We start from the raw sequence: 24,159 nt of genomic DNA, 5'->3' as shown, positions 1-24,159 counted from the left end.
TCACACCTAAGATCACCTATATTTCATACTATAGACCAAGCCTGAATCGTAGTCAATGACTATAGTTTGCTTTCCGGAGTCCCTGTCCTGGAGGCTTAAGAGTCAAATTGTTGGATATAATCAATACCTGACATGGTTCTGTGCTTCAGAGTATGGAATTGCTCTAGTAATGTCCAGGTGGGTATCTCTTATTCAACTCCCTTCTCATCTGATTCCAAGTAGTAAGCTCTTCTACCCTCATAGTACAGTTCCCTCTCCATAGTATTCCACTAATACCAAGCAGCCCCACAAGTTTGGTCTTTACTAATCTCATCTTTCTCTTCTTTGACAAGTCATAGTGGTTAAAGTAATCATGTAGCTCCATCATAAAAGAGCTTGGGGGTTCAGGGAGCCATCAAATTCTGTTAATTCCACTTTTAACTTGTGGTGGTTTGCACCTCTTCTCTCTGATTCTATCCTCCATTGAAGTATGATTCTAGAGTGATGGGAGTCTGAGTGTATCTATGGGGGACCTTTCTTCAATTTAATATAAATCATACATTGGATTGCAATACCTTGATTCCCTAGGGTGGGCATTTCTGTCTCTGTCATCTCTGTGGATCCCTGGGGGATAAGGCTCTCCTTTAGTTTCATCCCCGAATCTATGGGCTCTGGTGGTCTCTGCTTGATGGGGAACATAGATCTATGAATTGACACTTCAGGGTGGTGAGGAATATGTACTGTATCTTCTTTGCATGCTGCTCTGGGTATGTTACTGTTACTGTGGTGGATAAATCTTGTACTTGAGTTGACAAACCCTGTAGTTGTGCTAGCATCTCGTTCTGGGTCTTCTGCATGTTCTCCAATTGCCTGGCTACTAATGACTCTTCCATAGCTCTGATACTGAAATCAATGTGAACCAGGATCCAGGGTTAGGTAATTGAATTAAAGCCCTAGATCTGGGCTCGCTCAAAGATACTCTTCCCTGAGAATTAGCAGCCTTCTAGGGCTGTAATCACCTTCAGTGAAGGGGTTTTATGACAAATAAATAGGTGTTAGGTTAGGCTAGGGTTAGCATAGGTTTCTGCTAGGCTTAGTGGTATAGGGTTTGTGTTTGAAGCTTGTATCCTCACTGTTTAATGATTTCAGGACTGAAATTTGGGTTAGGATTTGGAGAATTTAGGGAGAAGAATTATAAGGATTAGGGTTTTCTTTTTGAAGCTTGAAGGATTTTAGGGAATCAGATGTGGAAAGGCTGGAATTTAGGATCAAAGGTAAAAGGCTGGGTTTAAGGCTTAATTCTATAGGGAGAAGGGTTTAGTTTTAGGGTATACGGTCCTATAGGGTTTAACCTAGTTGCTGAACTTCTGAATTTTAATTTTCTTGGGTTTCCATAAGTGCCACAGCCCACAGGTATTAGGAGGAGAAAAGAAGAAGAAAAAGTATAGGGGAGGGGCCAGGATTACAATTTAGGGTTTGGGGAGAGTCAGGGATTTAACTAAAAGCAAAGGGGGAGGCTTCCTAAGGCAGCTGCAGGGCTGGGACTTGGGAGGGGCTGGGGGTGTCTGCAATAGAGGGAAAAAGGGGCTGGGATTCCAGAATTAGGGTTAGAGAGATGGGGGAAGGCTATGGGTGTGACAGAAGAGAGTAGGAAATGGGACTGAGGTCAGGAGAGGACCGGTACTTACTTAGGGGTTGAGGATGAATTCTGAACTTGAAGAATTTCTGCAGAAATCAACACTCTTGAAGTGCTGCAGGCCCCTCTGGGGCCCACAACTTTTCTTGCCTTGAACGCTCAACCAACTTTATTAATTCAGTTCAATCCACTGTTTATGAGATTTGAAAGCTTATTATAGCCTATTGAAAGAAATTAGACAAGGACTCAACTTCAGAAAAGAAATCAACCTTGAATACTAACTTGCAATCCACATCTAACAAAATCAACTCACACAAGGAACCTTCATACTTACTCAAAAGGAATTCAATTTGAATTTTAAGAGTACATGTAGATTCCTTGTAAAGAGTACGACAATCCTAAAGGACTCCATCACAAACTAGAAATCCCATTCTAGTTAGACTCTTTAATGACTTGCAAAATAAGGACTCAAATTGAAAAACAAAATTAGATCTGGGGTCCCATAAACACATTTGACCCACACTAAATTTTGCAAAAATGACTAAAATACCCCTGATGGAATTAGAAGCCATAGGGTTTGGGAAGCAACCCTAGGCCCTGTGCTGCCTCTGGAAATGGTAAACATCACTATCTTTTGTTGCTTCTCAGGAAAACTCATGTTTTCCCCTTTTCTTGCCAAACATGGCCGAAACATTTCATCCACTTCATCAACAACACTCCTACACCATTAGTTGCAATGTTCAAAGTGGTTACAACCAAATGTTCAAGAAAGGTGAGATTACTTCCCAATTCTTTTTTTTTCTTTTTTCATAAATCCATGTTCAAGACTTGTTAAATGGATGGACCCTAGTTGTCAAGGTGACAAGGCGAGGTGAAACGACAGAGGACAACGAGAACCAAGGTGACATGACACCAAGCAAGGCGCCAAGGCATCACCAAGGCTACAAGGCAACACCAGGTCACCTTGACCCAAAAAACAGCCAGGGCGCCAAGGCGTTGCCTAGGTGACACTTAGGCAACGCCTTGACAACTATGGATGTGATTTAAATATATGTTAGCTAACTTTCATATATGTTAGCATGATGTGGACTATGTAAAGTTGTAATATATATGAAAACTGTTAAAAGAGGACCATGTCATGGATTAGGTATACAAAGTTGCATTACTCTAGACATGAAATGAATATTAGGATTTCACCAAACAAAAAAACAACAAATGAATATTAGGAAATTACTACAGAAGATACAAATTATGACCATGAAGCTGATTAGAATGTAAACATAACATATAATTCACCTATCAGCAATTGCCAAAACCATGCCTGCGTCAGTTTTTGGTAGTATATCTCCAGAGAATCTCGGAAGTGTCATCTCAAACAGTGCATCTGCAACCTACCACACAGAAAAGTTAACAAACCGTCACCAATTCTGACTGGATCACCACAACCTCCCAAAAAAAAGGAGCCCTAAACAGCTTAAGCAGGAGAAAATGATTCATTTTGTGTTAAATGCATTCAATGAATTATATACCAGTTACGTCTCAGACATTAATAAGCTAGTACCCATCTTTATTGAATTGGAAGATTCAAACAAACGACTGGAAACTGGAAAGAATGAGCTCAGTAATGAAAAGGTTATAGAAGAAATATGATGAGCTGCAAGATATAGAACCAAGATCATGTTCCATGGTTAAAGGTATAGATATTTAACAGAAGTGATATTCTTTTCATGAATAATTGAAGGGCAATTTCAATGGAATGTTCGAGACTGGAAAGAAAAAAAAATGCTATTATTCCTAAATATGGGAATATATTGGACAAATGTGGGAAACCAATTCACCATATGAAATGTGAGAACTGAATGATTACAGGCTTCAGATCTTAAAAAGTAAATAGAAAAAATATAGGCATCACAAAAGTTGAGATCAGGATGGAGTGATGAACGACAAACCAGCTAGCTTGAAATCTTCAACTAATTCTGACCCAGTCATTTTTCTAACTCCCCAAGTAGTTAATACACTGAGTAGGTTATCGGTACACAAGCGAAGTCCTGGTATAACTAAAGGGTGGATCGTTATAGCCATGGATGCAAGTGGGATTGGATATCAACATAGTCCAAATGAAATTTACAACAAAAGTAAAAATATGGATACTAAGTATTACTACAAAATTTAAAATCTTAACTCCGATTTGTTTTGTGTTCAGGGTTAAACACACCGAACAAGAGTATAAAAGTGAAAAGAGAATGGAGAGAAATCAAATTTAGGGTGAAACTGCAATTGCTTCTGCCTGCATCCTCTTCTATCCTCTTTCCTTCCATCACAAAAAGTTGTTCATCCTGCTGCATTACTTCCTCTGGCATCTAGAACATCCTCTGGCATCTAATTCATCACCAAGGTTGCTTTTTCTCCTACTTGTTCGACTAACAGTTTTTTTGGGGGGAATTCAGTGTCACCCCCTGACTTACCCCCTAACATTAATGCCACCCCTTGACCAACTCAACTAATCAGTCAGACCCCCTATACAGGAAAAATATATCAATGACACCCCTTGAGATTAGGAAATCACTGTTAAGTGCTGATGTCAGCAAGTCAAACTTTTCAAAAGACAAGAATGCCCTTGAACAAAATAAACTGTACGTTCAACCATGGACCAACGTCTCGGTTTCGAGGCCGGTTTCAAGCTGGCCAACTACCAAAATATTCCCTCATGTGTTTTTGTGTCCTATATGTGGATGAGGATGACTGGTTTCGACCCCTAGTAGGTCTGGGGCCTTATAAAAAATGATTTGAATTCTAGTCTCCTACCTAGTTAAAGCATAATAAACACAACGGAACCAGTATTTTACCAAAAAACCACGAAAGGTTAACACTCAAGTATACTAACAAATTATAAGAATCGAGAAGTACCAACTCTATTACATAGCATGGTTAGAACTTAAATCTTACAACTTACAAAGTTTCAATTACATAGAAAGGTAAACAATAAATGAACGAAACTGCTACTATGCTAGGTCTACCACTAGTGCCCCAGTATGCTTTGCTCCTTATACCAAACGCAACACATATCCCATGACATATGGTGACGATCGTTGTTGATAGTCGACAACTGCAGCTCCACATGTCACATCAACAACAGTGCTAAGATATCCTAATGGTGGGAATATACAATTCAGATAGGGAAGTCCTGATGGAGGGGCTGGTGGTTGTGGTTCAATGCCAACGATTTGGTTAACAAACGTATGTGACCCCGAGTTAGGATCAGCATAAGTGGCACCTTGGTACACACATACCATCCCATCAGACCCTGAATAATACATCCTAGTGTGTCCCATTAGTGTTTGATAGCCGGGAGAGACACCTTAAGGTCCATAACTAGAACCAGAAGCAAAACCAATACTCTCAATAGCACTATCATGTGACTGGGAATATGGGGTCTATACTATCCTGGTCCGCTAGAGGTGGAAGCTTTGGAATCATCTAAGCTCATGGATCCCATAGAGCCCACCAAGCTTCCCATATCAATCAGATGGTAAGACCCATATAATAATGTGTCCCCCGTGTCATCCTCATCCACATAATATCCATATCTGTGCTTTTAACCCTTCCCATTCCAGGTATATGTTCAAGAAGCATGACCTCGAGATACAAGATCTAAGTCCCGTCTCGCTGGATGAACTAATTCTCACCTATGAATCTCGGTGATCCTCCCCATCCCTAACTCCCAACTAGCATTGGTGGTGGTGGTGCTCTCTCCCTAGGATGGTCACAAGGTCCATCATCATCATCCATGGGGGGATGTGCCTAAGTCGCATCATCTTTGATGTCTGACCAGGTAATCAAATCCTCACTCTGGGTGGATGCACCAAGATGTGGCACGAAGGGATGGGTGGGTGCTGCATGTGCAATCCCCTCACTAGCCAAGAAGTCATCCACGTCAGCCCGCATCTACTTTGCAATATGTCTACTGGGACAGCCTTCCTCCTCATCTAGCAATGACTCTCCTCTATATTTGACCCACTTAAATAATGGGTTCTCATCATCACGGAATAAATTTTGACCGAAACATGCAAAATTTCGGTCGGGTTTCGATCGAAATGCCTACATATTTTCAAATCCAAATTTCGTTTTGGTACAACATTTCAACTGAAATTTCACAACTATCGACTATTTCATAGGATTCGACACTCCAACTTATTTTTCCTTTGTTTTTGTTGATTTCCATCCCGTTTTCACCTAATTTTCACAACTCCTTTGCATTCAAACACCTCTTTTGCTCCTTTTTTTTTTCCGTCAAACACCTCTTAAGCCACAATAGCCATTCATGGGCCCAAGCCCAAACTACATATAGAACTCCGTCGACAATAGAATGTGAAGCATCAGCCATACCCCACACCATTTTTTTAATTATTGTTTTGTTCATGTCTTAAATGGTCTTGAATTACTTTGAAATTAATATATGTTTAGTCTAGGACTATGATCTATGATTATGTGTTGTTAAACTTATTTTTTTATTATTGCTACTATTTTTTTTAGTTTTCTAATTTTAAAAACTATTTTGTATATTGATTTGAACTTAATATATGTGAGACACCATCATTTGATATGGTTGGTAATTGTATTTTGTGACTTACTGTATATGTGACCAATATATCTGACAATCATCTATGCCTATATGCAATACAATTTCTACTTGTTGGAACCAGCCACTTGTTACTTGAATGATAACTTTTCAGGCTCTTTTTTTTTTTTTTTTTTGGGGGGGGGGGGGGGGGGGAAGGGAATACTAGCTCCATTGCATTTATTATGTTTTAAATAGGTCAGAGGCAAGAAATCAAATGAAATAGAGGTCATATAAGGCCCAAAATCTAGGGTCAAAATTTCAAAACAAAGTACCAAGTTTCAACAGAAATTTCTATCAAAACCTGCAAATTTGGTTTTTGGCCAGGTCAACCAGCCTCGAAATTGAAACCTCGATCCATGCTCATCATTATACTCCACCTCAAAGATGTCAGCCAACTCAAACATGTTATTCTCTCTGTCCATCCCTTGTCTAATATGATATTCCCTCAGTCTCATATTATAGTGCACGTAAACAAGGACCTCTAGACGTTACACACTCAATCAGTAGTGCCTCTTTGAGTAGATGAGGTTGAAGGTGCTCCAATTCCGCTCACACCCAGTGACAAAACATGTTTGTGACAACACTTTACATGTAACCACAATCAACTGGGGAGAATTGCAGTCATATTGTAACCATCATTCAGCTGCAACAGATATAGACTTAGTGGCAATACTTAAGTAACTGACTAACAAATGGAATATAAATAATTATATATATAATTAATTAACTTACCCCTAGGGGTGGATTCCTGTCCTGATATAGCCACAAAGCAACCGAAACTCCTAGTAGCACCGCTAAATGCCCTAATCTAATATCTCATATAAAGTAAAAACAATAACTAAGTTAATAACTTAGTATGAAACTATGAATTATGAATTATAAAATCACAATCACACCTCCATATTGATGATTGCTTGTATAGATGGATCCGGTTTCATCCTCTCCATTATAGTTTGGACGGCATCTATCAAGTCTTACCTCATACCAAGCATGTTTTTGTAGTGGTACTTGGGACTTAGATAGTATGTTGAGTAATAAGTGACCAGAATAAGAGGGAATAGTGTGATAATAAAATTAAAGTAGAATCCATTGCAAGACTAAATAAGTCACCAGCCTTATGCTGCAGCTGCTTCTCCCATTTGTTTTGAACGATGTCAACAATTTTCTTGCTGCCTTGTGGGTAGATCTGAGCAACCTGTTTCTTTATCTTAATCTACTGCAGCCATATGTGTGGTAGAGTTGGTTTTCTTTGTTAATCTACCATCCTCAAAACATGCACCACAAGTTCAAGCATCTTAAGAACAATCGTCACATTATTCCAAAAGGAGTCACTCAGATAGTATTTTGTGCTCTCCTCCCTAATGTGGTTGAAGAATGAAAATCATGTCTAAAAGAGGTTTAAGTAGAAGGCTATAAGAAAAAAGCAATGAACCATCAAGTGTGTATGTATTTAAAGTTAGTACTAGAAGCATGTTTTGATACTTGAGGTTCACCAACATCTTCAACCCAGCTTTCTTGTAGATGGAGCCACTATCTATCACAATCTAGACCGCATTTTCCTCTCCAACCTCCCTCACCACTTGCTTCAAAAATTTATAAATGTATTTTGCATCCTTCTTCTCCTTAGATGCATCCACTGACTTGTGAAACATTTTCCTCCCATCATAGTCCAACATGAAATTGATGGTGGACTATCTAGTGGGACAAATTCAACCATCATAGATAATAGTCAATGAGCCCACATAGGCTTCAATGCCTCTATGTAGTCATTCAAGTCTTGTTTAGACTTAGGCAGGTACACATTGTAGATCTCATGTGGGGTGGGCCCCTGTATACCACTTCTAACCCTACCTATCTACTCAATCATATCCCTATAGCAGGGCACTTAGATTGCATGAGCAGGAATGCTATAATACAATGCTCATTTGGAGATTGTCATCCCCACTTTCTCCTTCACACTCCCCCCACAAGTGCTTTAGCTTCTTCTGTTTATTCTCTAGCTTCCTAATAAGGCTGAATCTATATGAAGAATCTCAGTATCAGCATCTGTAGCATGTGCTGATGAAGCTTAGCCCCATGTTAGCGCCCCTGGGATATGAATCTCCTCCCTCACACTTTGACTTAACCTCAGAGGGCCTTGGGAGTTGCCTCACATACCAAACGGCTCTTTAGAGGACCCAAAACCCGTAGCCCTTTGTTGCCTCCTCATATCAGCTATCCACACCTGCTCCCTACTCATCATCATCGCTCTCCTCATATGTGTTGCCTTCAGGTCGAGGTCAGTCCCATACACTGCTAGCTCATCTAAATTGAAGTCCTGTTCTCCTAGCTCGAGAAGGTCATCTAGACAAGGATCCTCAAACTCCTCCCTCTATAATCTCTTTTCTTTCCTCTTTTGCTTTCCACCAGCCAAGTACAAGGCCGTTGCCTTCATAATCTCTGGGCACCTTAGGCCATCCTCTTACATTCCTATCTCCCTAGCTAGATGAAACTTCAATCCAGTGGCCCCACCTTCTATTTGTTTCTTCCAATAATTACAATCACTCTTCTTCTTATTAGCTGTCAATGACTTCCTGTATTGTCAAGGTATGTCTGACATCTTTCAAAGAGAGTGCATAATACAAGAAACACACACTAAGTATCTTAAAAAGCATTACAATATGCAAAAAATTACATAAATGCTTCAACTAATATTCTTTTATTTTAAAAAAATAATTAGCAATTTTTACTATTTAAATAATCTTAGAAATATTTAATACTTTCAAACAATTAAAACTAATAATTAACAACACCAACACAGTATAGATCAACTGATGGTGCCTCACATATAGTAAGTCGAAGGCCATATTGTACATATTTTAGCAACATACCTAATTTAAAAAATAATTTTTAAAAACAGAAAAAAATTTAAAAATTTGAAAAAGAATAACAAAAACCAAGAAATAATTTAGACACCACACAATCATAGCCCTAAACAAAACATATATTAATTCGTTAGATTGATTTGAGGCATGAACAAGACAAAAATATTAAAAAAAAAAAGAAGGGAGAGCTTGGAAACTGACCTTGCAAGAATCTCAAAAAACCACCAATGGAGGAGCAAATGTGGGTTTTAAAGGCAAAAGAGTTGTAGAAATTTTCTGAAATGGGGGTAGAAATAAACAAAAATCAGAAGAAAAAAATAGGGGAGGGGGGGAGGTTGAAATTTCAAAAGCAGAACCTAGGGAAACTCTTGTAGAGCTTGCGTTATTTCACAGGTTCCAGTGAAAAAGGGTAGTTTTATAAAAGGGTTTGGACAAAAGCTGGTCAAATCTGGTCAAATCAGATGTTTCGACCAGTTTCGGTCAAGATATCGTGTCATATCAGTTGAAATATGGTACTGAAACAAATTTTGGAAATTTCTTTTCAATTTGAGATTTTGCAAGCATTTAGACCGAAATTTGGATGATTTCAATCAAAATTCATTCCATGGATATATCCATCAAGATTTAAAACAATGCAAGTTGGTAACTATCATACCCCAAGGGACCTCATCTGGCATTTGCCTAGTTAAGTTATCCATAGTGAGGAGCAAAAACATAAGGCCTTACAGAGTTAGAGTTGATCCTTGATGTCAACCAATTGCAATTGGTAAGTCACTAACTTGGCCCTCTTTTGACACTTGGTCACTATGCCCTCATATGTCGTTGGTTATCTCAACATAGTTATTCAAAATCATTCTCTTCTTAAAGACATGGAAAATAAGATATGTAAGTACCATGTCATATGAAGGTTTCTTTTCTGGGCTCTAAAAACTTCTATAAGCCTCCTCAAAGGTAAATTACTTATGTTGTGTATCTCCTTAGCATAAAACCAAATGGGTCTAGCTCACTTCTTACCTATTAGTCTTTTTCTTTTTTAGATGAAAACCTGTTCAAACTATTACAAGTAAACATTATTAATATATAAGAGATAATATTGGAACACGATTTAAGCCACCTATTAAGCACTTAAGTGCTCAAGAAGGACCTCGAACACCTTGAATTGCCTAGCGTCTTGACAACTATATGTCTTAGAAAATTAGAACATAGGATACATAAGTCTTTAGATTATAGAGGATGACATATCCCTTTCCCTTTTCCAGTAATGCATGGAAAATAATTTTTGTTATAATCCACAACTAGCAAAAGAATCATAACAAAACTAAAATAAGCATGCAAGATGTAAGAATGTCGTAATGCAATTACTAGACAACTGTTCTTGTGACCATTTGATTACTTAAGAATACATTATATATCCATAGATTATTGGAAACAAGAGGCTTTAAAATGAGTAGACCAATGACACAATACAGGCTGGTCACACTTTGATGGATGACTAAATGGTGAAAATAGAGAGAGAAACTGATGTTATAGATATTTGGGCTCTATCATACATAAAGAAGGTGACATAGATGATGATGAGGATCATTCACAAAGAATTAAAGTGGGATGGATGAGCTGGGAATTCGACTGGCATTCTGGTGATTAACACATTCAATTAAAGCTTAACTGAAATTTTTGTAGGGTACTGTTCAACCTACCATAATGTATCACACATAATGTTGGACAGATAGGAAGTGCCACACAATGAAACTACGCATTCCAAAGATGAGAATGTTAAGATGGATGTGTCACAAAACTAGGAAGCATAAAGTAAGAAGGAACATATTATAGCTGAGACATGACAGTTTCCCCGATCTGTGACAAGCTCTGAGAATGGAGTCTAGGTGGTTACACCATGTGCAATGGGAGCCTAGGGATGCTCCCAATAAGGATGAGTGAATTGATTCTATTGAAGGATCTAAAAGTGAGAATGGCAGGCCTGAGATGATCATAGCTGAAGGTGTGAAAAATGGCACGCACGATCTGGTTTTGAGCCAAGTATGACTTCAAATAGAGCCTTCAACAATCCAAATTGGTGACACCATGCAGTTGAGATTTTCTTGATTTTCTGCGCTACCCTCTTTCCTGTTATTGCTGTTTGTCTTTTTCATTTTGCATTTCTAAGTTTGCTTATCCCATTTCTTTGTTTTTATTGTTCAATCCTCTTACTTTTGAGTGTGACAAACAGGGCACATACAAAGGGGGAAAGGAAGGGGGGGGGGGGGGAAAGAGACCAGTCAAGGAAGGGATTGGAGAGAGGAGTTGAGACTCCAAGAAATAACAATCAGCCTATTCCTTGGAGTGTCAATAACTTTGTTTTGAAGGGATCCATATATCCAGCCCCTTTTAGTTGGGATAAGGCCAAGTTGCTGTTGTTCTTCAGGCATAGTCTACGCTTTCTGCCAAATATGAAATAGAGGCTACAGGAGAAGGATCCCTCTTGACGCCATGCAGCTGAGATTTTTCTGATTTCCCGGTTATCCTGTTTCCTCTTAGTCATTTTCATTTTCATTTTGCACATCCAACCTTGCTTATTCCTTTCTTCATTTTTATTGTTCAATCCTCCGACTTAGTGTGGATCTCAAACTCTCAGTTTTCCCTACTTCGTTTATAAAGGATCCATGTAGCCAAGCCCATTTAGTTGGGATAAAGCTGATTTGTAGTTTTTTTATTGTTCACATTTTATCATCAGGAAAGAAGAAGAAAAAGGGAGAAAATAACAGAAACAGTTCAGGAGGGTCCTTAAACAACAAATTAAATATGTATTATAAATAAATCGAATGCATTTAACAGTAAGTTTAACAACCTGTCTTGGATAACCATCTCTAAGTGCATAATGGCGTGCCATTATTCCAGAGAGGGAGGTAAACTCCGTGACCACAGCAGTAGCTAGATCAGACATAGCCAGTGATGCAGCCTCTTCGATGACTGGAAGTTTATCTTCATCAAATCCCATGGCCAAGCCTAATTTTGTTACGATATGTTGAACGCGGACCATCTTGTCCAGCATTGTTCCTAGTTTCTCCTGATTTGTTTCATGCGTCCATCATATGAATGATACAAAAAAGTGATAAATTCAGTCAGCAATCATAAAAGATTCTACTTTATAATTTCTGAAGCTCCTAGAAAATAAATCAGTTCAATTCTTTTTGTACAAGTAAACAACAATTTAGATTCTTTATGAGTTGTCAAAAATTACTAAACTGGTAACAATTAGTCTCTTCCTTTTTCTTTTTCTGGGCAAAATTTGCTCAGAAAATGTTTGACAGTACAGTATTCAAAACTAGCAAACTGAAACTTGTGAAGTAAACAACCGGAAAATCAAAGATTGAACAATTCACAGGAGAGGATATATACAAAACTATAAAGTTCTTGAATTGTTGTTTTATTTGGACTGAAAACTCTACTCCAGCAATCACTAGTGCACCCTCTGGCATAACAGATGAGGGAATAGATTACGCTAATGATTTCAAGCCCAACCAATCAGAGATGAGGGTTGACCCTAAAAAAATGAGGGAACTGATAAACTCCCTTTCAGTCCTGCTGTACCACAAGTTGCCCCAAAGGTAAGTAGTGTAGCAGATCAAAAATAGGAAAGGGCCCAAAAACAGTAAATAGGTTGTCTCACATATATGGATTATAGTAGGGTTTTTTTCGCTAATGTTGGCTTGACTGATGGAGAGGGGCCATAATTGAAGCGTTTTGCAAAGTGACATTTAAGAGAAAACAAAGAGTATTTTGTTTATCCACTTGTCATTTAGGGTTTTTGATTGTGGTCGTTCTTATTATAATCTGCACCGTTGGGCTATTTAGCTCACCCTATTTTTTACATCATAAATGATAGAGATGAATACATGTTTTTTTGTGAAAAGCTGAAGGATGACCCAGAGATTTGTTTTAGTTACTCATTGTTTTATTAGATGAATTTAATAGGGAGCAAACTGAGAGGTAAACTCTAATAAATTGGAATTTGAGATTTTAGTATGAATGACCATTAGACTGCCACTAATAGAAGATATATGATACTTGAGGTATTTATTTGAATAATTAAGATTAAGATTTGGATTTAAATAATTTGTTTTAATGAACCTGTTGGTTTTAGCATTTGTTTGATTAGCACACATAAGGGTTGAACCCCATGTTAATCCAGGTTTGGGTAGTGACATCTTCATCAAAGACATAAGACATAATCCGAAGTCACTTAACCACCATCATAAGAACACAATTTACCACATCCCTTAATAATAAAGAAAAGGGAAAGGGAAACTGCATGAAAAGATTTACAAGGAAACACAGCAATGACTGAAACACCATAACTTACATGGAAAAGAATCCCTTTCAGCTGGCTTCGAAATTCAGAAAACTTTTTACGTGTGTCCATTTCATAGAAGAATTTGGCATCCTCATAGCGGGCTCTAAAAGGGTGAACCAAAAAAAAATAAGGGTTCTTTTGGTAAAATGGCATTTAACAAAGTCAAGTTACTCTACTACCATATAACTCATGAACCCAAACTAAAAGTCATTCCACAACCAAATTAATTTTGACTTCAAGCATCCTAAAAACCGCTGTAGGCATGCCAAAGAGTTTTAGACATGACTCATGTCAGACCTGAGTACAGCTTCATTCCCTTTCCTAACCGCAAATTCATTAATTGCTCCATTTGCCACCTACAATTTATATAAAAAAAATAAAAAAGCGTAACATACAGGTATCAATTGAAAATTTAAAACATTTCACCGGCAGGAGAGTTTCCAAAGCATCTGAAATCTAATTGATTTCTCACAGCAATGAAGTACGGCAATAGCCTCCCGTTAAAATCCCTCATGGAAAAGTACTTCTGGTGTTTTTGCATAACCTGCATAGTTATTAGATGGCAGTTATTAAGTAATGCCATTAAGAATATATAAAAAATGACCAGAACATACCAATATTTGCAAGAGGAATCTCGTTATGTTTTGCTACCTTTTTCGGATAAATAAAAAAATTCATTGCCAAATCCTGAAGGGGAAGAAGAGAAGAAAAGAATGTACAAGGGAAAAGAAGAAAAAAAGGGGGGGGGGGGGGAGAGATTACAATCGACTAGGTAGCAGGAAGGAAGATCCAAGACCCTGGTAACAGCAATCAAAATGTTCCTTGTAGTGTCCAGAACAGGGGATTGGGGGAGCATCTGAAGCCTAGCGAAGAGATCGAAACAAATTGCTTTCCAAATTGAGTCTAGAGATCTGGAGTTGGAAATCCATCTCTTGAGATTCCATTCCCATCAAAGATGAGCTCATAGTTGAAACACTCAAGGAGATGCGGGAAACTTAAGAATCTTAACCATTTCAAGGTGAGATGACACATGACACAAAATATGCACAGTTCGGCATAAGCCGCATAACTCAAGTGAAACTTCGAGAATCTAATAGAAGTTTCAAATATTTCAAGAATCTTAAGCTCCTCAGTAGGCAGCTACCTACTAATAATATTGTATTGTTAAACTAGGATAGTGAGGTGTCTAAGACTAATGTACTTGGATTGGGACTTTCTATGTAAATATGCATTGGGAACACTTCACTGTACCTTGTAGCTTATAGTAGAAGCTTCAAGTTTCAGCTATTTCTTGAGTAACTAATAGATAGATAGATAGATATTTCTGTGTTGTGTGTGTCCAATAGCACTCGAACAAACTGAAGAATAGGCAATTCAGGGTTCGATGTTTGCTAAAGCTATAATGCAAAGCCAAATGCCCAGATTAGGTATGTTTTTTCTGTCATTTTGTATATTAAGAATAAATTTATTAAACCTAAAAGAACCATCCACTAAAGTTTTGGAGTCAACTTTGGCTACTCGCCAACCAAAACATTATTCCAAAAAGAAGAAAAACTAATGCATAAGCTCGTTATGATGATGCAGGACCAGCAGCCTATAACACTATCCAGTAACACTAAAGCATATTTTCGGCACCAGGAGTATTCTTGTAATCTTAGAGCAATTCTCTCGAGTCAACAAGACCGATGAGGACCAAAAGAAGGCCTACGTTGCTGCACAGCACCCTGCGGCACCACTCAGCAGCACTGGAAGTTCGGTCCAACATTGGGGCAATTCTGTAACTTTGAGGCAGCCCTAATAGAGTCCTGCTGGGTCCAGTTAAATTTAGAATTTTATTAGGACTCTAGGTCTACTTTCACTTTATTATTTGAGTCGGTCTAGGTTTTAAACAGAAGTCCCTTTTTGTTTCTATTTCTAAGTAGAATTCTATTAGGAGTTGTCTCATAAAAGCTAAAAATAAATAGCCTATGCTTGTAATTAAGACAGTTTTGATGAATAATATTACTGAGGAGTTACAGCAGAGAGGAGCTTTAATTGAGGTTCCTAGGGTTTCTCAGTGCAGGAATGGCCTGTGGCAGCTTGGTTTGGTGATTTCCTTACAGCAAATTCATCATCTCTATCCTCCAACAGAAGTAAGTACTCATCCCTCCCCCAAGCCCCATTGCATCCTAGTCTTTCTCCCTCTCTCCTAGCGTGTGGCACCCTTTCTTCTTTCCTGAAACCCTAATTTCTAGATATCCTGATCCCCACAAAAGAAATCTCTCCCATTCTAGGATCATCATCCCTTATCCTTCCTTAGGATTCCCAAGTAGCAACCCTAGACCTCCTCCAGAAATCCTAATTTATATACCCTGAAACCCCCAAAAATGAAACCTTGGTTCTCCCAAAAACCTAAATAGGAATCTCAATCCGAAACTGAAAACAACCATGATCAGATTTAAGTTCAAGCACCCCAACCCTAGACTCTGTTGGCCGAACCCTATATTCCTACCCCCTTCAACCCTAGAGATGCCCAAAACTCTAGGAAACCCCAACAGCAGGGTTTAGAAGCCCTAAATTTTCTGTTGGTTCCTTACTAGATCCTGGATATTGGACCTCATCCTCTGAGGTCTACATCACAAGATCTGGAGAAACTTGACCTCGTGAAGATGGTTATTTGAAACATATTTATGAAGCTTGCTGTAGCTCAATGGGCTAGGTAACCATAGAAGAAAGTTTGACTAAAATTGTCAAAATTTCGGTCGAAATGTCTGTATTTTTCAAAAACGAAACTAAATTCCAATTATTTCAGAAAAGTGTCAATTTCGTTCGAAATTTTGGAGATTTCAACCATTTCAGAGATTTTGACCGAAATTTCAACCATTTCAACATTCCAACTTGTTTTTCCTTAGTTTTTGGTGATTTCTATCCCATTTTCACCTAATTTCCACGACTCATTTGCCTTCAAAGGTCAAACACCTCTTTTGCTGATTTTTTGCCTCCAAACACCTCATAAGCCACAACAGCTACAAAAGAAACTCCGGCAACAATAGAATGTGAAGCACGAGCCATACCCAACAGTTCTAAACTTCCCCTTTTTTAATTTTGTTTTGTTCATGCCTTAAATGATCTTGCATTGCCTTGAAATTAATATATGTTTAGCCTAGGACTATGATCTACGATTGTGTTTTTTTAAACTTATTTTTTTATTATTTGCTATCATTTTTTTCATTTTCTGATTTTAATAATTATTTTCTAAAATTATGTATTTTTATTTTATGTATATACGATATATAGACTTCAACTTAATATATGTGAAACACCATCACTTGATCTAGTCGGTCATTTTATTTTGTTGACTTGTTGTATATGTAACAATTCTACCAAACAATTCATGTATGCTGATGATTCTATACATGTATGCAATACAATTTGCATTTGTCGGAACCAGTCATTTGTTAATATACTTTGAATGATAAATTTTCAACCTTTTTTTTTTGGCAAAATATTAGTTCTATTGTGTTTATTATGCTTGAAATAGGTAGTATGCAAGAATCCAAATCATTTTGAGTCCATATGATGCCCGAAATTGAAGTTTCAATTTCCAGAAAAAAGTGTCCAGTTTCGACCGAAACATCCAAATTTCGGCCTTTTGCAAGGTCGAAATTCCTGTTTCGGTCGAATTTTCTTCCTTGTAGGTAACTAGGTTCAATGTGGTGGAATCATTAATAATTTTTCAGACGCTGTAAATCAATATTAACTGTTCGCTTGGTCAACTGCTTCAACCATCCTGGTCTCCTGGGTTTGGACACTGCTGTATTATGGATGTAATTGGGTTCAAAGGTAATCTTCTCTTTGTACTCAATTACTTCTTTTCCTTCTATTCTCTGGAATAATCATTCACTTATTAGTTATAAATAAGCAAAGGCTGTGATCATATTAAATCAAGCAATTCCTCAAATCAAAATATGATATCAGAGCTGGGTCCACTTCAGATCCCTAAAAATCCTCCCCTTACTCTTCTCTCTCAGAATCTCCCTGCAGTTCTTTTGTTCTTCCATTGTTCCCTTTTTTTCTTTTTCCTCCATTTTTCTGCAAGAAACCCTTTCTTGCCTTCTTTTTATCCCTTTCTTTCTGCCAGAAACCCTTTCCTGCCTCCTTTCCCCCCTTCCTTTTTCTTTCCTACTTTTTTTCCTCCCTTTTTTCTGCAAGAAACTCTTTCCTGCCTCTTTTTTGTTTCTCAAAATACCTCCGGCATTTTTTTCTGTTACTATTTTTCTCTTTGTTCTTTCTTAAATTCTGTTTTCCTTTCTTTCTCCGCCATATCTGGTCTTCTAGACCTATTGTGACTGATCTGGTTTATCCCAGAATAGTCTCCCTCAAGCAACCATGAGTATTTGAATTTGAACTACAAACACTTTAGCTGTATCAACTGGACAAGAAGGAAATGCTTTCCATAAGTTTCCTTTGTTCCCTATTAGCTCCATCAAACTTCGTCTGAGCAATTATTTGATATGATTGAAGTCTTATCATCATACAATTGGACCCCGTGCTGGGAAACCATCTAATAATAGTATAATACAAGGATGCCAACTAGAGGAAATGTTATGCATCAGGAACTTAGGATTAAGGAAATAAGTTGGAAAATCCAGAATTAAAAATCCGTGAACCAATACAAGTCCTGCCTTCACACTCAGGAGTAACAAACATTTTTCTGTTCACAAAATTATATATATATATATATATATTTTTTTTTTTTTTATATATATATATATATATATATATATATATATATATATATATATATATATATATATATATATATATATATATATATATATATATATATATATATATATATATATACATAATCACACACACACACAGATAGAGAAGTGAGTTCCAATTTATGCAAGTTCAGATTAGTATTTTGGACCACAGTTGGCGAGGTTTGAAAACCCAATCCTGAACGCCAACTCAGTGGTCTGAAAAACCAAATTGGACCAAGATCTTGCTGAGTTGCGGCAATTATGTTTAGTTAAAACCAAAGCCAAATTTGGGCAGGAAGCACAATATTGCAATAAAATTTTGAGACCATACCGGGATCTCTGCATACTCCCGATTTGAACTTATATTCAATCTCATCTCGCCCCCCCCCCCCCCCCAAAAAAAAAAAAAAAAAAAAAAAAGGATATTGCTGAGATTTCAAGGAGAGATCATATTGATAAGTATGATTTTGCTCCTCAATAAATAGTCTAACAACATTTTTTTGGGGGGTAGAAGAGAGACTAGCAACATCAATACAGTTAAAGTAATCTAACCATAAATTATCACTTCTTTATGCTTTAGCAAATCCTTGAATTTGCGAAATTGCTTACCATTATTAGCAGGTCTTCTGGGAGCTCTAGGAAAGATTCGTTGAACTTCCCAATGATTGGAACAGGTGCCTCGACAAGATTTACAACCTACAATTTCATGCAAGTAGAGATCATAAAATGGAGCTTAAGAAAAAGTTTAAAAAAGAAAAAAGAAAAAAAGAAATAGAACCTATCATATTATATAATTCAGAAAAAGAGATGATCAACTTTACCTCATTGAGTAAACTATTCTGCATAATAAGTTGTCCATCAACACTTTCCGCCAAAGACTTCGACTTCTCCATAATTGTTTGCTTCCGATCCTGAAGGTGAGAGACAGTTGTAAAGCCACATAGAAATCCACACAATGGTGATCTAACACCCAAGTTAAACTCTTTGGATGTTAAACTCTTTGGAAATGAAAACTGAAATATTTGTAATTCTTAGTTTCATATCGGAAATAAAAACTTGCAGACGGAATAATCACTTGGTACCTCAATTGAAATTGAAATTCCTGCTTTCTTCATTTCACCAATGTAGCATTCTGCATTTTCCACCTACGAAAAGTTCATACATATCAATAAAAGTCCTTCAAATCTCAAAATGAAAAGGAAAACAAAAAGAAGCAACCGCTGAAAATGGCAATGATGCAATGATATTTAGGCAAATAAACAAATCCAAATTGTTATTACCACACTAAAGTCTTCAAATTGATAACAAGAAAGATTTAATTAGAAGGGGGGATAAAGCGATGACCATGGGAAATCACTATCACTCCCCTTAACTTACAATATATCTTCTCCAAACTCCCCTATCAAAAATTCCACCTCTGCTTCCCCCCCAACAAAGCGGACTTCTTACATCTCTTGCTTCCCTGTTATTTAAATGACTAAATTACCCCTCTCATCAACCTATAAACCAGCCATCCCCAGTTTTTCAATTTTTGCTTTTTATTTATTTCATCTTCTCCCTTCCTTGTCTCCTTACACTTTGGTGAAATGTACCGAACTGTCATATCTTCTTCTGCATATGCCCCCCTCCTACCCTTGCAGCCACCCCCGCCACCACGCCCACCCATCACTCACCCATCTACAAATCATTCCCTCACCCTCCTTTCACTCTCATCTCTGCTATCATCCCTCCCCAGCAACCCATCCCATCATGCTATCTTGCCCTAATCACGAACAACAGCCCTTCTTAAATACTCCCACTTAGGAAGCCACATGTGTTATCCTTATACATGCATTGGTTTGTGCCATAGGTCCTAAGTTCTCAGGATACACCGTGAATGCTATCATCTGGACCTACTGATGTAAATATTCCAGATCTTTAGTTTCTTCATTTCCTTTGTTAATTATTGAGTGATCGTATATCTCTTAAATTTAAGAACTACTAATAATTTAATTTGTATATATGGCAATAATAAATGAAAATTTGGTTGAAAGAATGAAATGTCATTGTTATTAAATTCGTTTGTCACTTGTTAGGGATGTAATGTAATAAATGATGTTGCTCCCTAACCTTTTTTCCAATGAAAGAGGAGGCAAGGAAGAATAAGAAGAAACAAGATATAGCATGTGCCAGTTGGATGCACGGTTTCTTAGGAAAGAGCAAAGAGCTAATTTCTGGTCTGATATCCAATTCCAAGCCATGACCTTGCCCTAGACCTCACATGTAAACTTACAGAGCTGAAGGACATGACCATTCCTAAGCTCTTTAAATGCATTAGTATCTGAATTATGAAGACAGCTAATAATATATGATACAATTAATTTTTTAATGGAAAGAAACAAAAGGACGGTGACTGAAGGCTTGGAGCAGAGAAGAGCATAGCAGGATAAGGAAAGAATGAAATTGGTCACACTGTCAATTAGAGCTGGGTGGCCAGTAAGTGCGGCTGGTAAGCAGGTGGATGGCTCATTGCACTCCATCGAGAAGAAGAATAAATGAAAACAAGTTTGATAAAATCTATTTTTTTAAGAAATTCCAGTAATGACAATAGATTATTAGGATGGTGGGGAGGGGCAAATTGATCAATTTGCGAAAAAGAAAAAGAAGATATCAGAGTATACCTTTCAGGAGGAATCAAAGTTAGAATTTTTGACAGGGGACTTTCAATAAAGAGTGCCTAAGTTTAGTGGTGAGTGATAGAAAATTTTCCCCAAGTAATATATAATATATATCATGAATAAGGAGAATGTAGCACAATTGCATGATATATGTCAAAACTCAGGACATAACAATAGAATGCTTTATTGGTAGCCACAGTAGGGTATTTATAACAATACAATTAGGGGAAAACTAAATAATGACAGTGGCAAGAATAATAGGAGTAGGGAAAAATAAAGGGTAAGAAAATGACCTACCACCTCCCACATGAAACAACACTTTTACTCCCCAAAATGCCCTTCAATACTCCCCCCCCCCCCCCAAATTAGAGCAAAAAAATCAAAATGTAATAGAAAATTGTTCCAACACAAATCTGGAGTTGATCCTTGATTACAGGTTGTTGATTACCGACTGATGATGACATTGACACAATTAGAGTTGTCTTTTTCCAAAAGAAACACAAAACAAATAGATTACTATGCCTTGAAGTTATAGGTCCTCTTCATAAGTGTTTTAACCTTTTAAGTCATTGATTTAGTTTTGTATTTTAGTAGCAACAAGTCAACCTACAGGGTCACGTATCAGCAATAGATGGGTGGGTTCCCACTTTCCAGTTCCCTCCCAAGTCCCAATGGTTTTGTAGCATCTAACATTCTAAACAATAGTTAAGAATTCAAAGTTTTGAGGTTGAAGGAAGCAGCGGCAGATAGCAGGATGCAGGTCATGCGTTAATCATGAAGCCAATGCCCGATATACTGTGAATTTTGAAACCTAGGAATAAAGCAAAACCTGAATCTGAACCATCCAATGTTTTTGGCGTTACATTCAGATACTAGATTTATAATTTGATATTCTGTTGTAGCTTGTAAGTAAGCCTCTAGGAAGTCATCTACACTCTGCCCATCCCCAGAAATGATCCACACTCTGCCCGTTCAAGACAACCCCAACTTCAATTACCAAGCCAAAATAATCTACAATTTATCAACATAGGTCACTCTAAGGACATGCCACATTCTCAATTTGATGTCTTTTTAATCAATAATAAGATATTAAAAATGGCATATTTTATGATCACATAGGTTACCTTATAAATCAGTTCAAATCTAAAAACCGATAATGGTAATTATCTGCTTTGGACTAAAACCAGTAAGGCAGAGCTATCACAAAAAAACTTGAATTTCATCTCATTTAGTAGACATTCCACTTTTAGTCTTTTACTAAATATTAATGGAGTCTATGGAGAATCCACAGTTTTCTAGCATTCATAAAACATCATTAGTAAATAGAAATAAAAATAAGTGCAGATCATATACTTCATACAATGACTTATACTGAAGTTCAGCGACAAACCTCAAGAGTAGCAGCAGCAGTATTGCGTAGACCATAAGATAGATTTCCACTACATTATAAAAGAAAACTTCGTGAAACCACAATACTTTGGGCTTATAAATAGAAAGCAAAGTATACATGCAAGGAACAACTCAATGAAGTAAGCTAGAATTGCAAAACTGAATAAGCATTCACATTTCCAAATAGACATTTATTTGAGAACATTTGGGTTCTATTAATTTAGTGAAAGGTGCATAGCAGTATAAAATAAGCAACAATGAGAAAAGATAAGAAATCCCCCATGAATACCCATATCTTCTGTAACCAAATTAATGTCACCACTTAACAAAAAGCACCAAGTAGTTCCCTGTTATTGGCTTTCAGCATATTTCTCAAACTGTGGAAGACCAGTTGATCATCTTTGTTCCATTCTGTCAAACAGTAAACCTGATCCTAAAGACGGGTTTTCTCCACAAAAACTGTCAGTTAGACCTAGGAAGTTCAGAGGCCAGGCATTGTAATAGTGCATTTGGTTACTTAATTCCACAGATGCATGCATTGATTCTGATGTCAAATCCATGGAATCAACAACCATTAGATTGTAGTTCATTCAAAATCAACTGTTACGTTACCACCATCCTAACAATTGATTCATCTTGAAAAACACTTTGGCTACGACGAGTATGTCAAGGTTTTTTTATACCCAGGATCAATTTTAGGGGAAACCCAGGAGTCAACATCCATAGGATTGTAGTTCGTTAAAAATTAGCTGTTTGGTAAGCTTGATCCTGTGAACTAGTTCATCTAGAAAAACAGTTATGTTGCCAAACTTGCCAATACAGGAGTCAAGGGTTATTATACCTAGGATCAATTTGAGGAATCCATGGATTTAACCTCAAACCATGAAATCCAAATAATTCCAATTTTTAAGGAAAATTCATAATTCCACATGATTCATGATTCTAACACGAATCACTTAACAAAAGTAACAAAATGGTTAGTAAAAATTGGACTCACGAATTACCTAACCAAATGCCCTCTAAAGCATCCCAAAGACACCAAACAATTGAACCCAAACCACTGTACAAAATTCGATTGAAACATGCGAAATTTTGGTAACTTTTGGAACCTCGAAAAGAAACTTTGGGTGACCGAAAAAAATCCCAAGTTCCAATCTGAACCGTCGAAATTTCGTCAAACCGGAAACCTAGGACTTTTTCCTACAAGTTTCGCTATTTTTCCAAATTTTTTATTATTTTTGTTTCTTTCATGTTTCCCCAAATACCTCGACAAATACCCCCTCCGTTAGGACTTCCCTATCCAAAATGTGTATTCTCTCAAACTGGTTATCTTAGGCATGTTGATGACCAGACTTATAAAGCTAGAGTTGTCGATTACTTTGACAACCATAGGCATAAAATGTCAAGGGATGTTTGTCGATTGAACGAAAGGATGTTATAGGCACAGTGCTACTCAGCTCACAGGATGGATCCACCGAGGCACTTCTCTTGGCACTAAGTTGTACTTTCCTTTTATTGTCAGTTACTTTGTATTCGATGTTAAGAGGTAATATATTGAATGTTATGTACTTAAGTAGTTAAGTTTATATTGTACTTCTCGGACAACCCTACAATGATGTTATGTACATTGAATGACATATCTACATTGACTTTTGTAGCAAAATGCATTTGTCAATGTGTTATTTATACTCTAACTAGCTTAAATGTAGAGTCACAACCTAAAATTCTCCCTAAAACTTGTTGAAACTTGCACGAAAAGTCTTAAGTTTCCTAAAAATTTCCCAATTTCCCACCTAGGTTTCTGATTCTCACCTGGTCGAAACTTGAGGTTTCCTTGAATTTTTTCCTATGACCCAAACACACATGATAGTGAAGAAAGCATTCTTTTTGTGAACAGATGCAATAAATAGAACT

The 24,159-nt window shown here is 37.2% G+C and overlaps 1 protein-coding gene across 4 annotated transcripts in view; it reads right to left on the bottom strand.

Moving 5' to 3' along the window:
- Window positions 1-24,159, bottom strand: part of EDD1 (glycine-tRNA ligase) — a 122,117-nt gene that overhangs the window by 26,420 nt on the left and 71,538 nt on the right. For all 4 annotated transcript variants that reach the window (XR_016173554.1, XM_089156475.1, XM_089156476.1 and 1 more), the window contains 9 exons: window positions 22,247-22,295; window positions 19,282-19,344; window positions 19,021-19,110; window positions 18,809-18,895; window positions 13,924-13,995; window positions 13,749-13,807; window positions 13,461-13,554; window positions 11,946-12,164; window positions 2,912-3,006 (listed from right to left, as the gene is read on the bottom strand). Coding sequence is in view for 3 of the 4 variants with exons in the window: in XM_089156475.1 (XP_089012601.1) it covers window positions 2,912-3,006; window positions 11,946-12,164; window positions 13,461-13,554; window positions 13,749-13,807; window positions 13,924-13,995; window positions 18,809-18,895; window positions 19,021-19,110; window positions 19,282-19,344; window positions 22,247-22,295 (828 nt within the window). In the remaining variant the exon portion in view is untranslated. The remainder of the gene's footprint in view (window positions 1-2,911; window positions 3,007-11,945; window positions 12,165-13,460; window positions 13,555-13,748; window positions 13,808-13,923; window positions 13,996-18,808; window positions 18,896-19,020; window positions 19,111-19,281; window positions 19,345-22,246; window positions 22,296-24,159) is intronic.

Source organism: Hakea prostrata, chromosome 5 (genome assembly GCF_041222555.1).
Source record: "Hakea prostrata isolate BN-2017 chromosome 5, UWA_Hpros_2, whole genome shotgun sequence".
NCBI lineage: Eukaryota > Viridiplantae > Streptophyta > Magnoliopsida > Proteales > Proteaceae > Hakea > Hakea prostrata.
The sequence above is the reverse complement of the archived record's forward strand: the minus strand, read 5'-3'. Positions and strand labels throughout refer to the sequence as shown.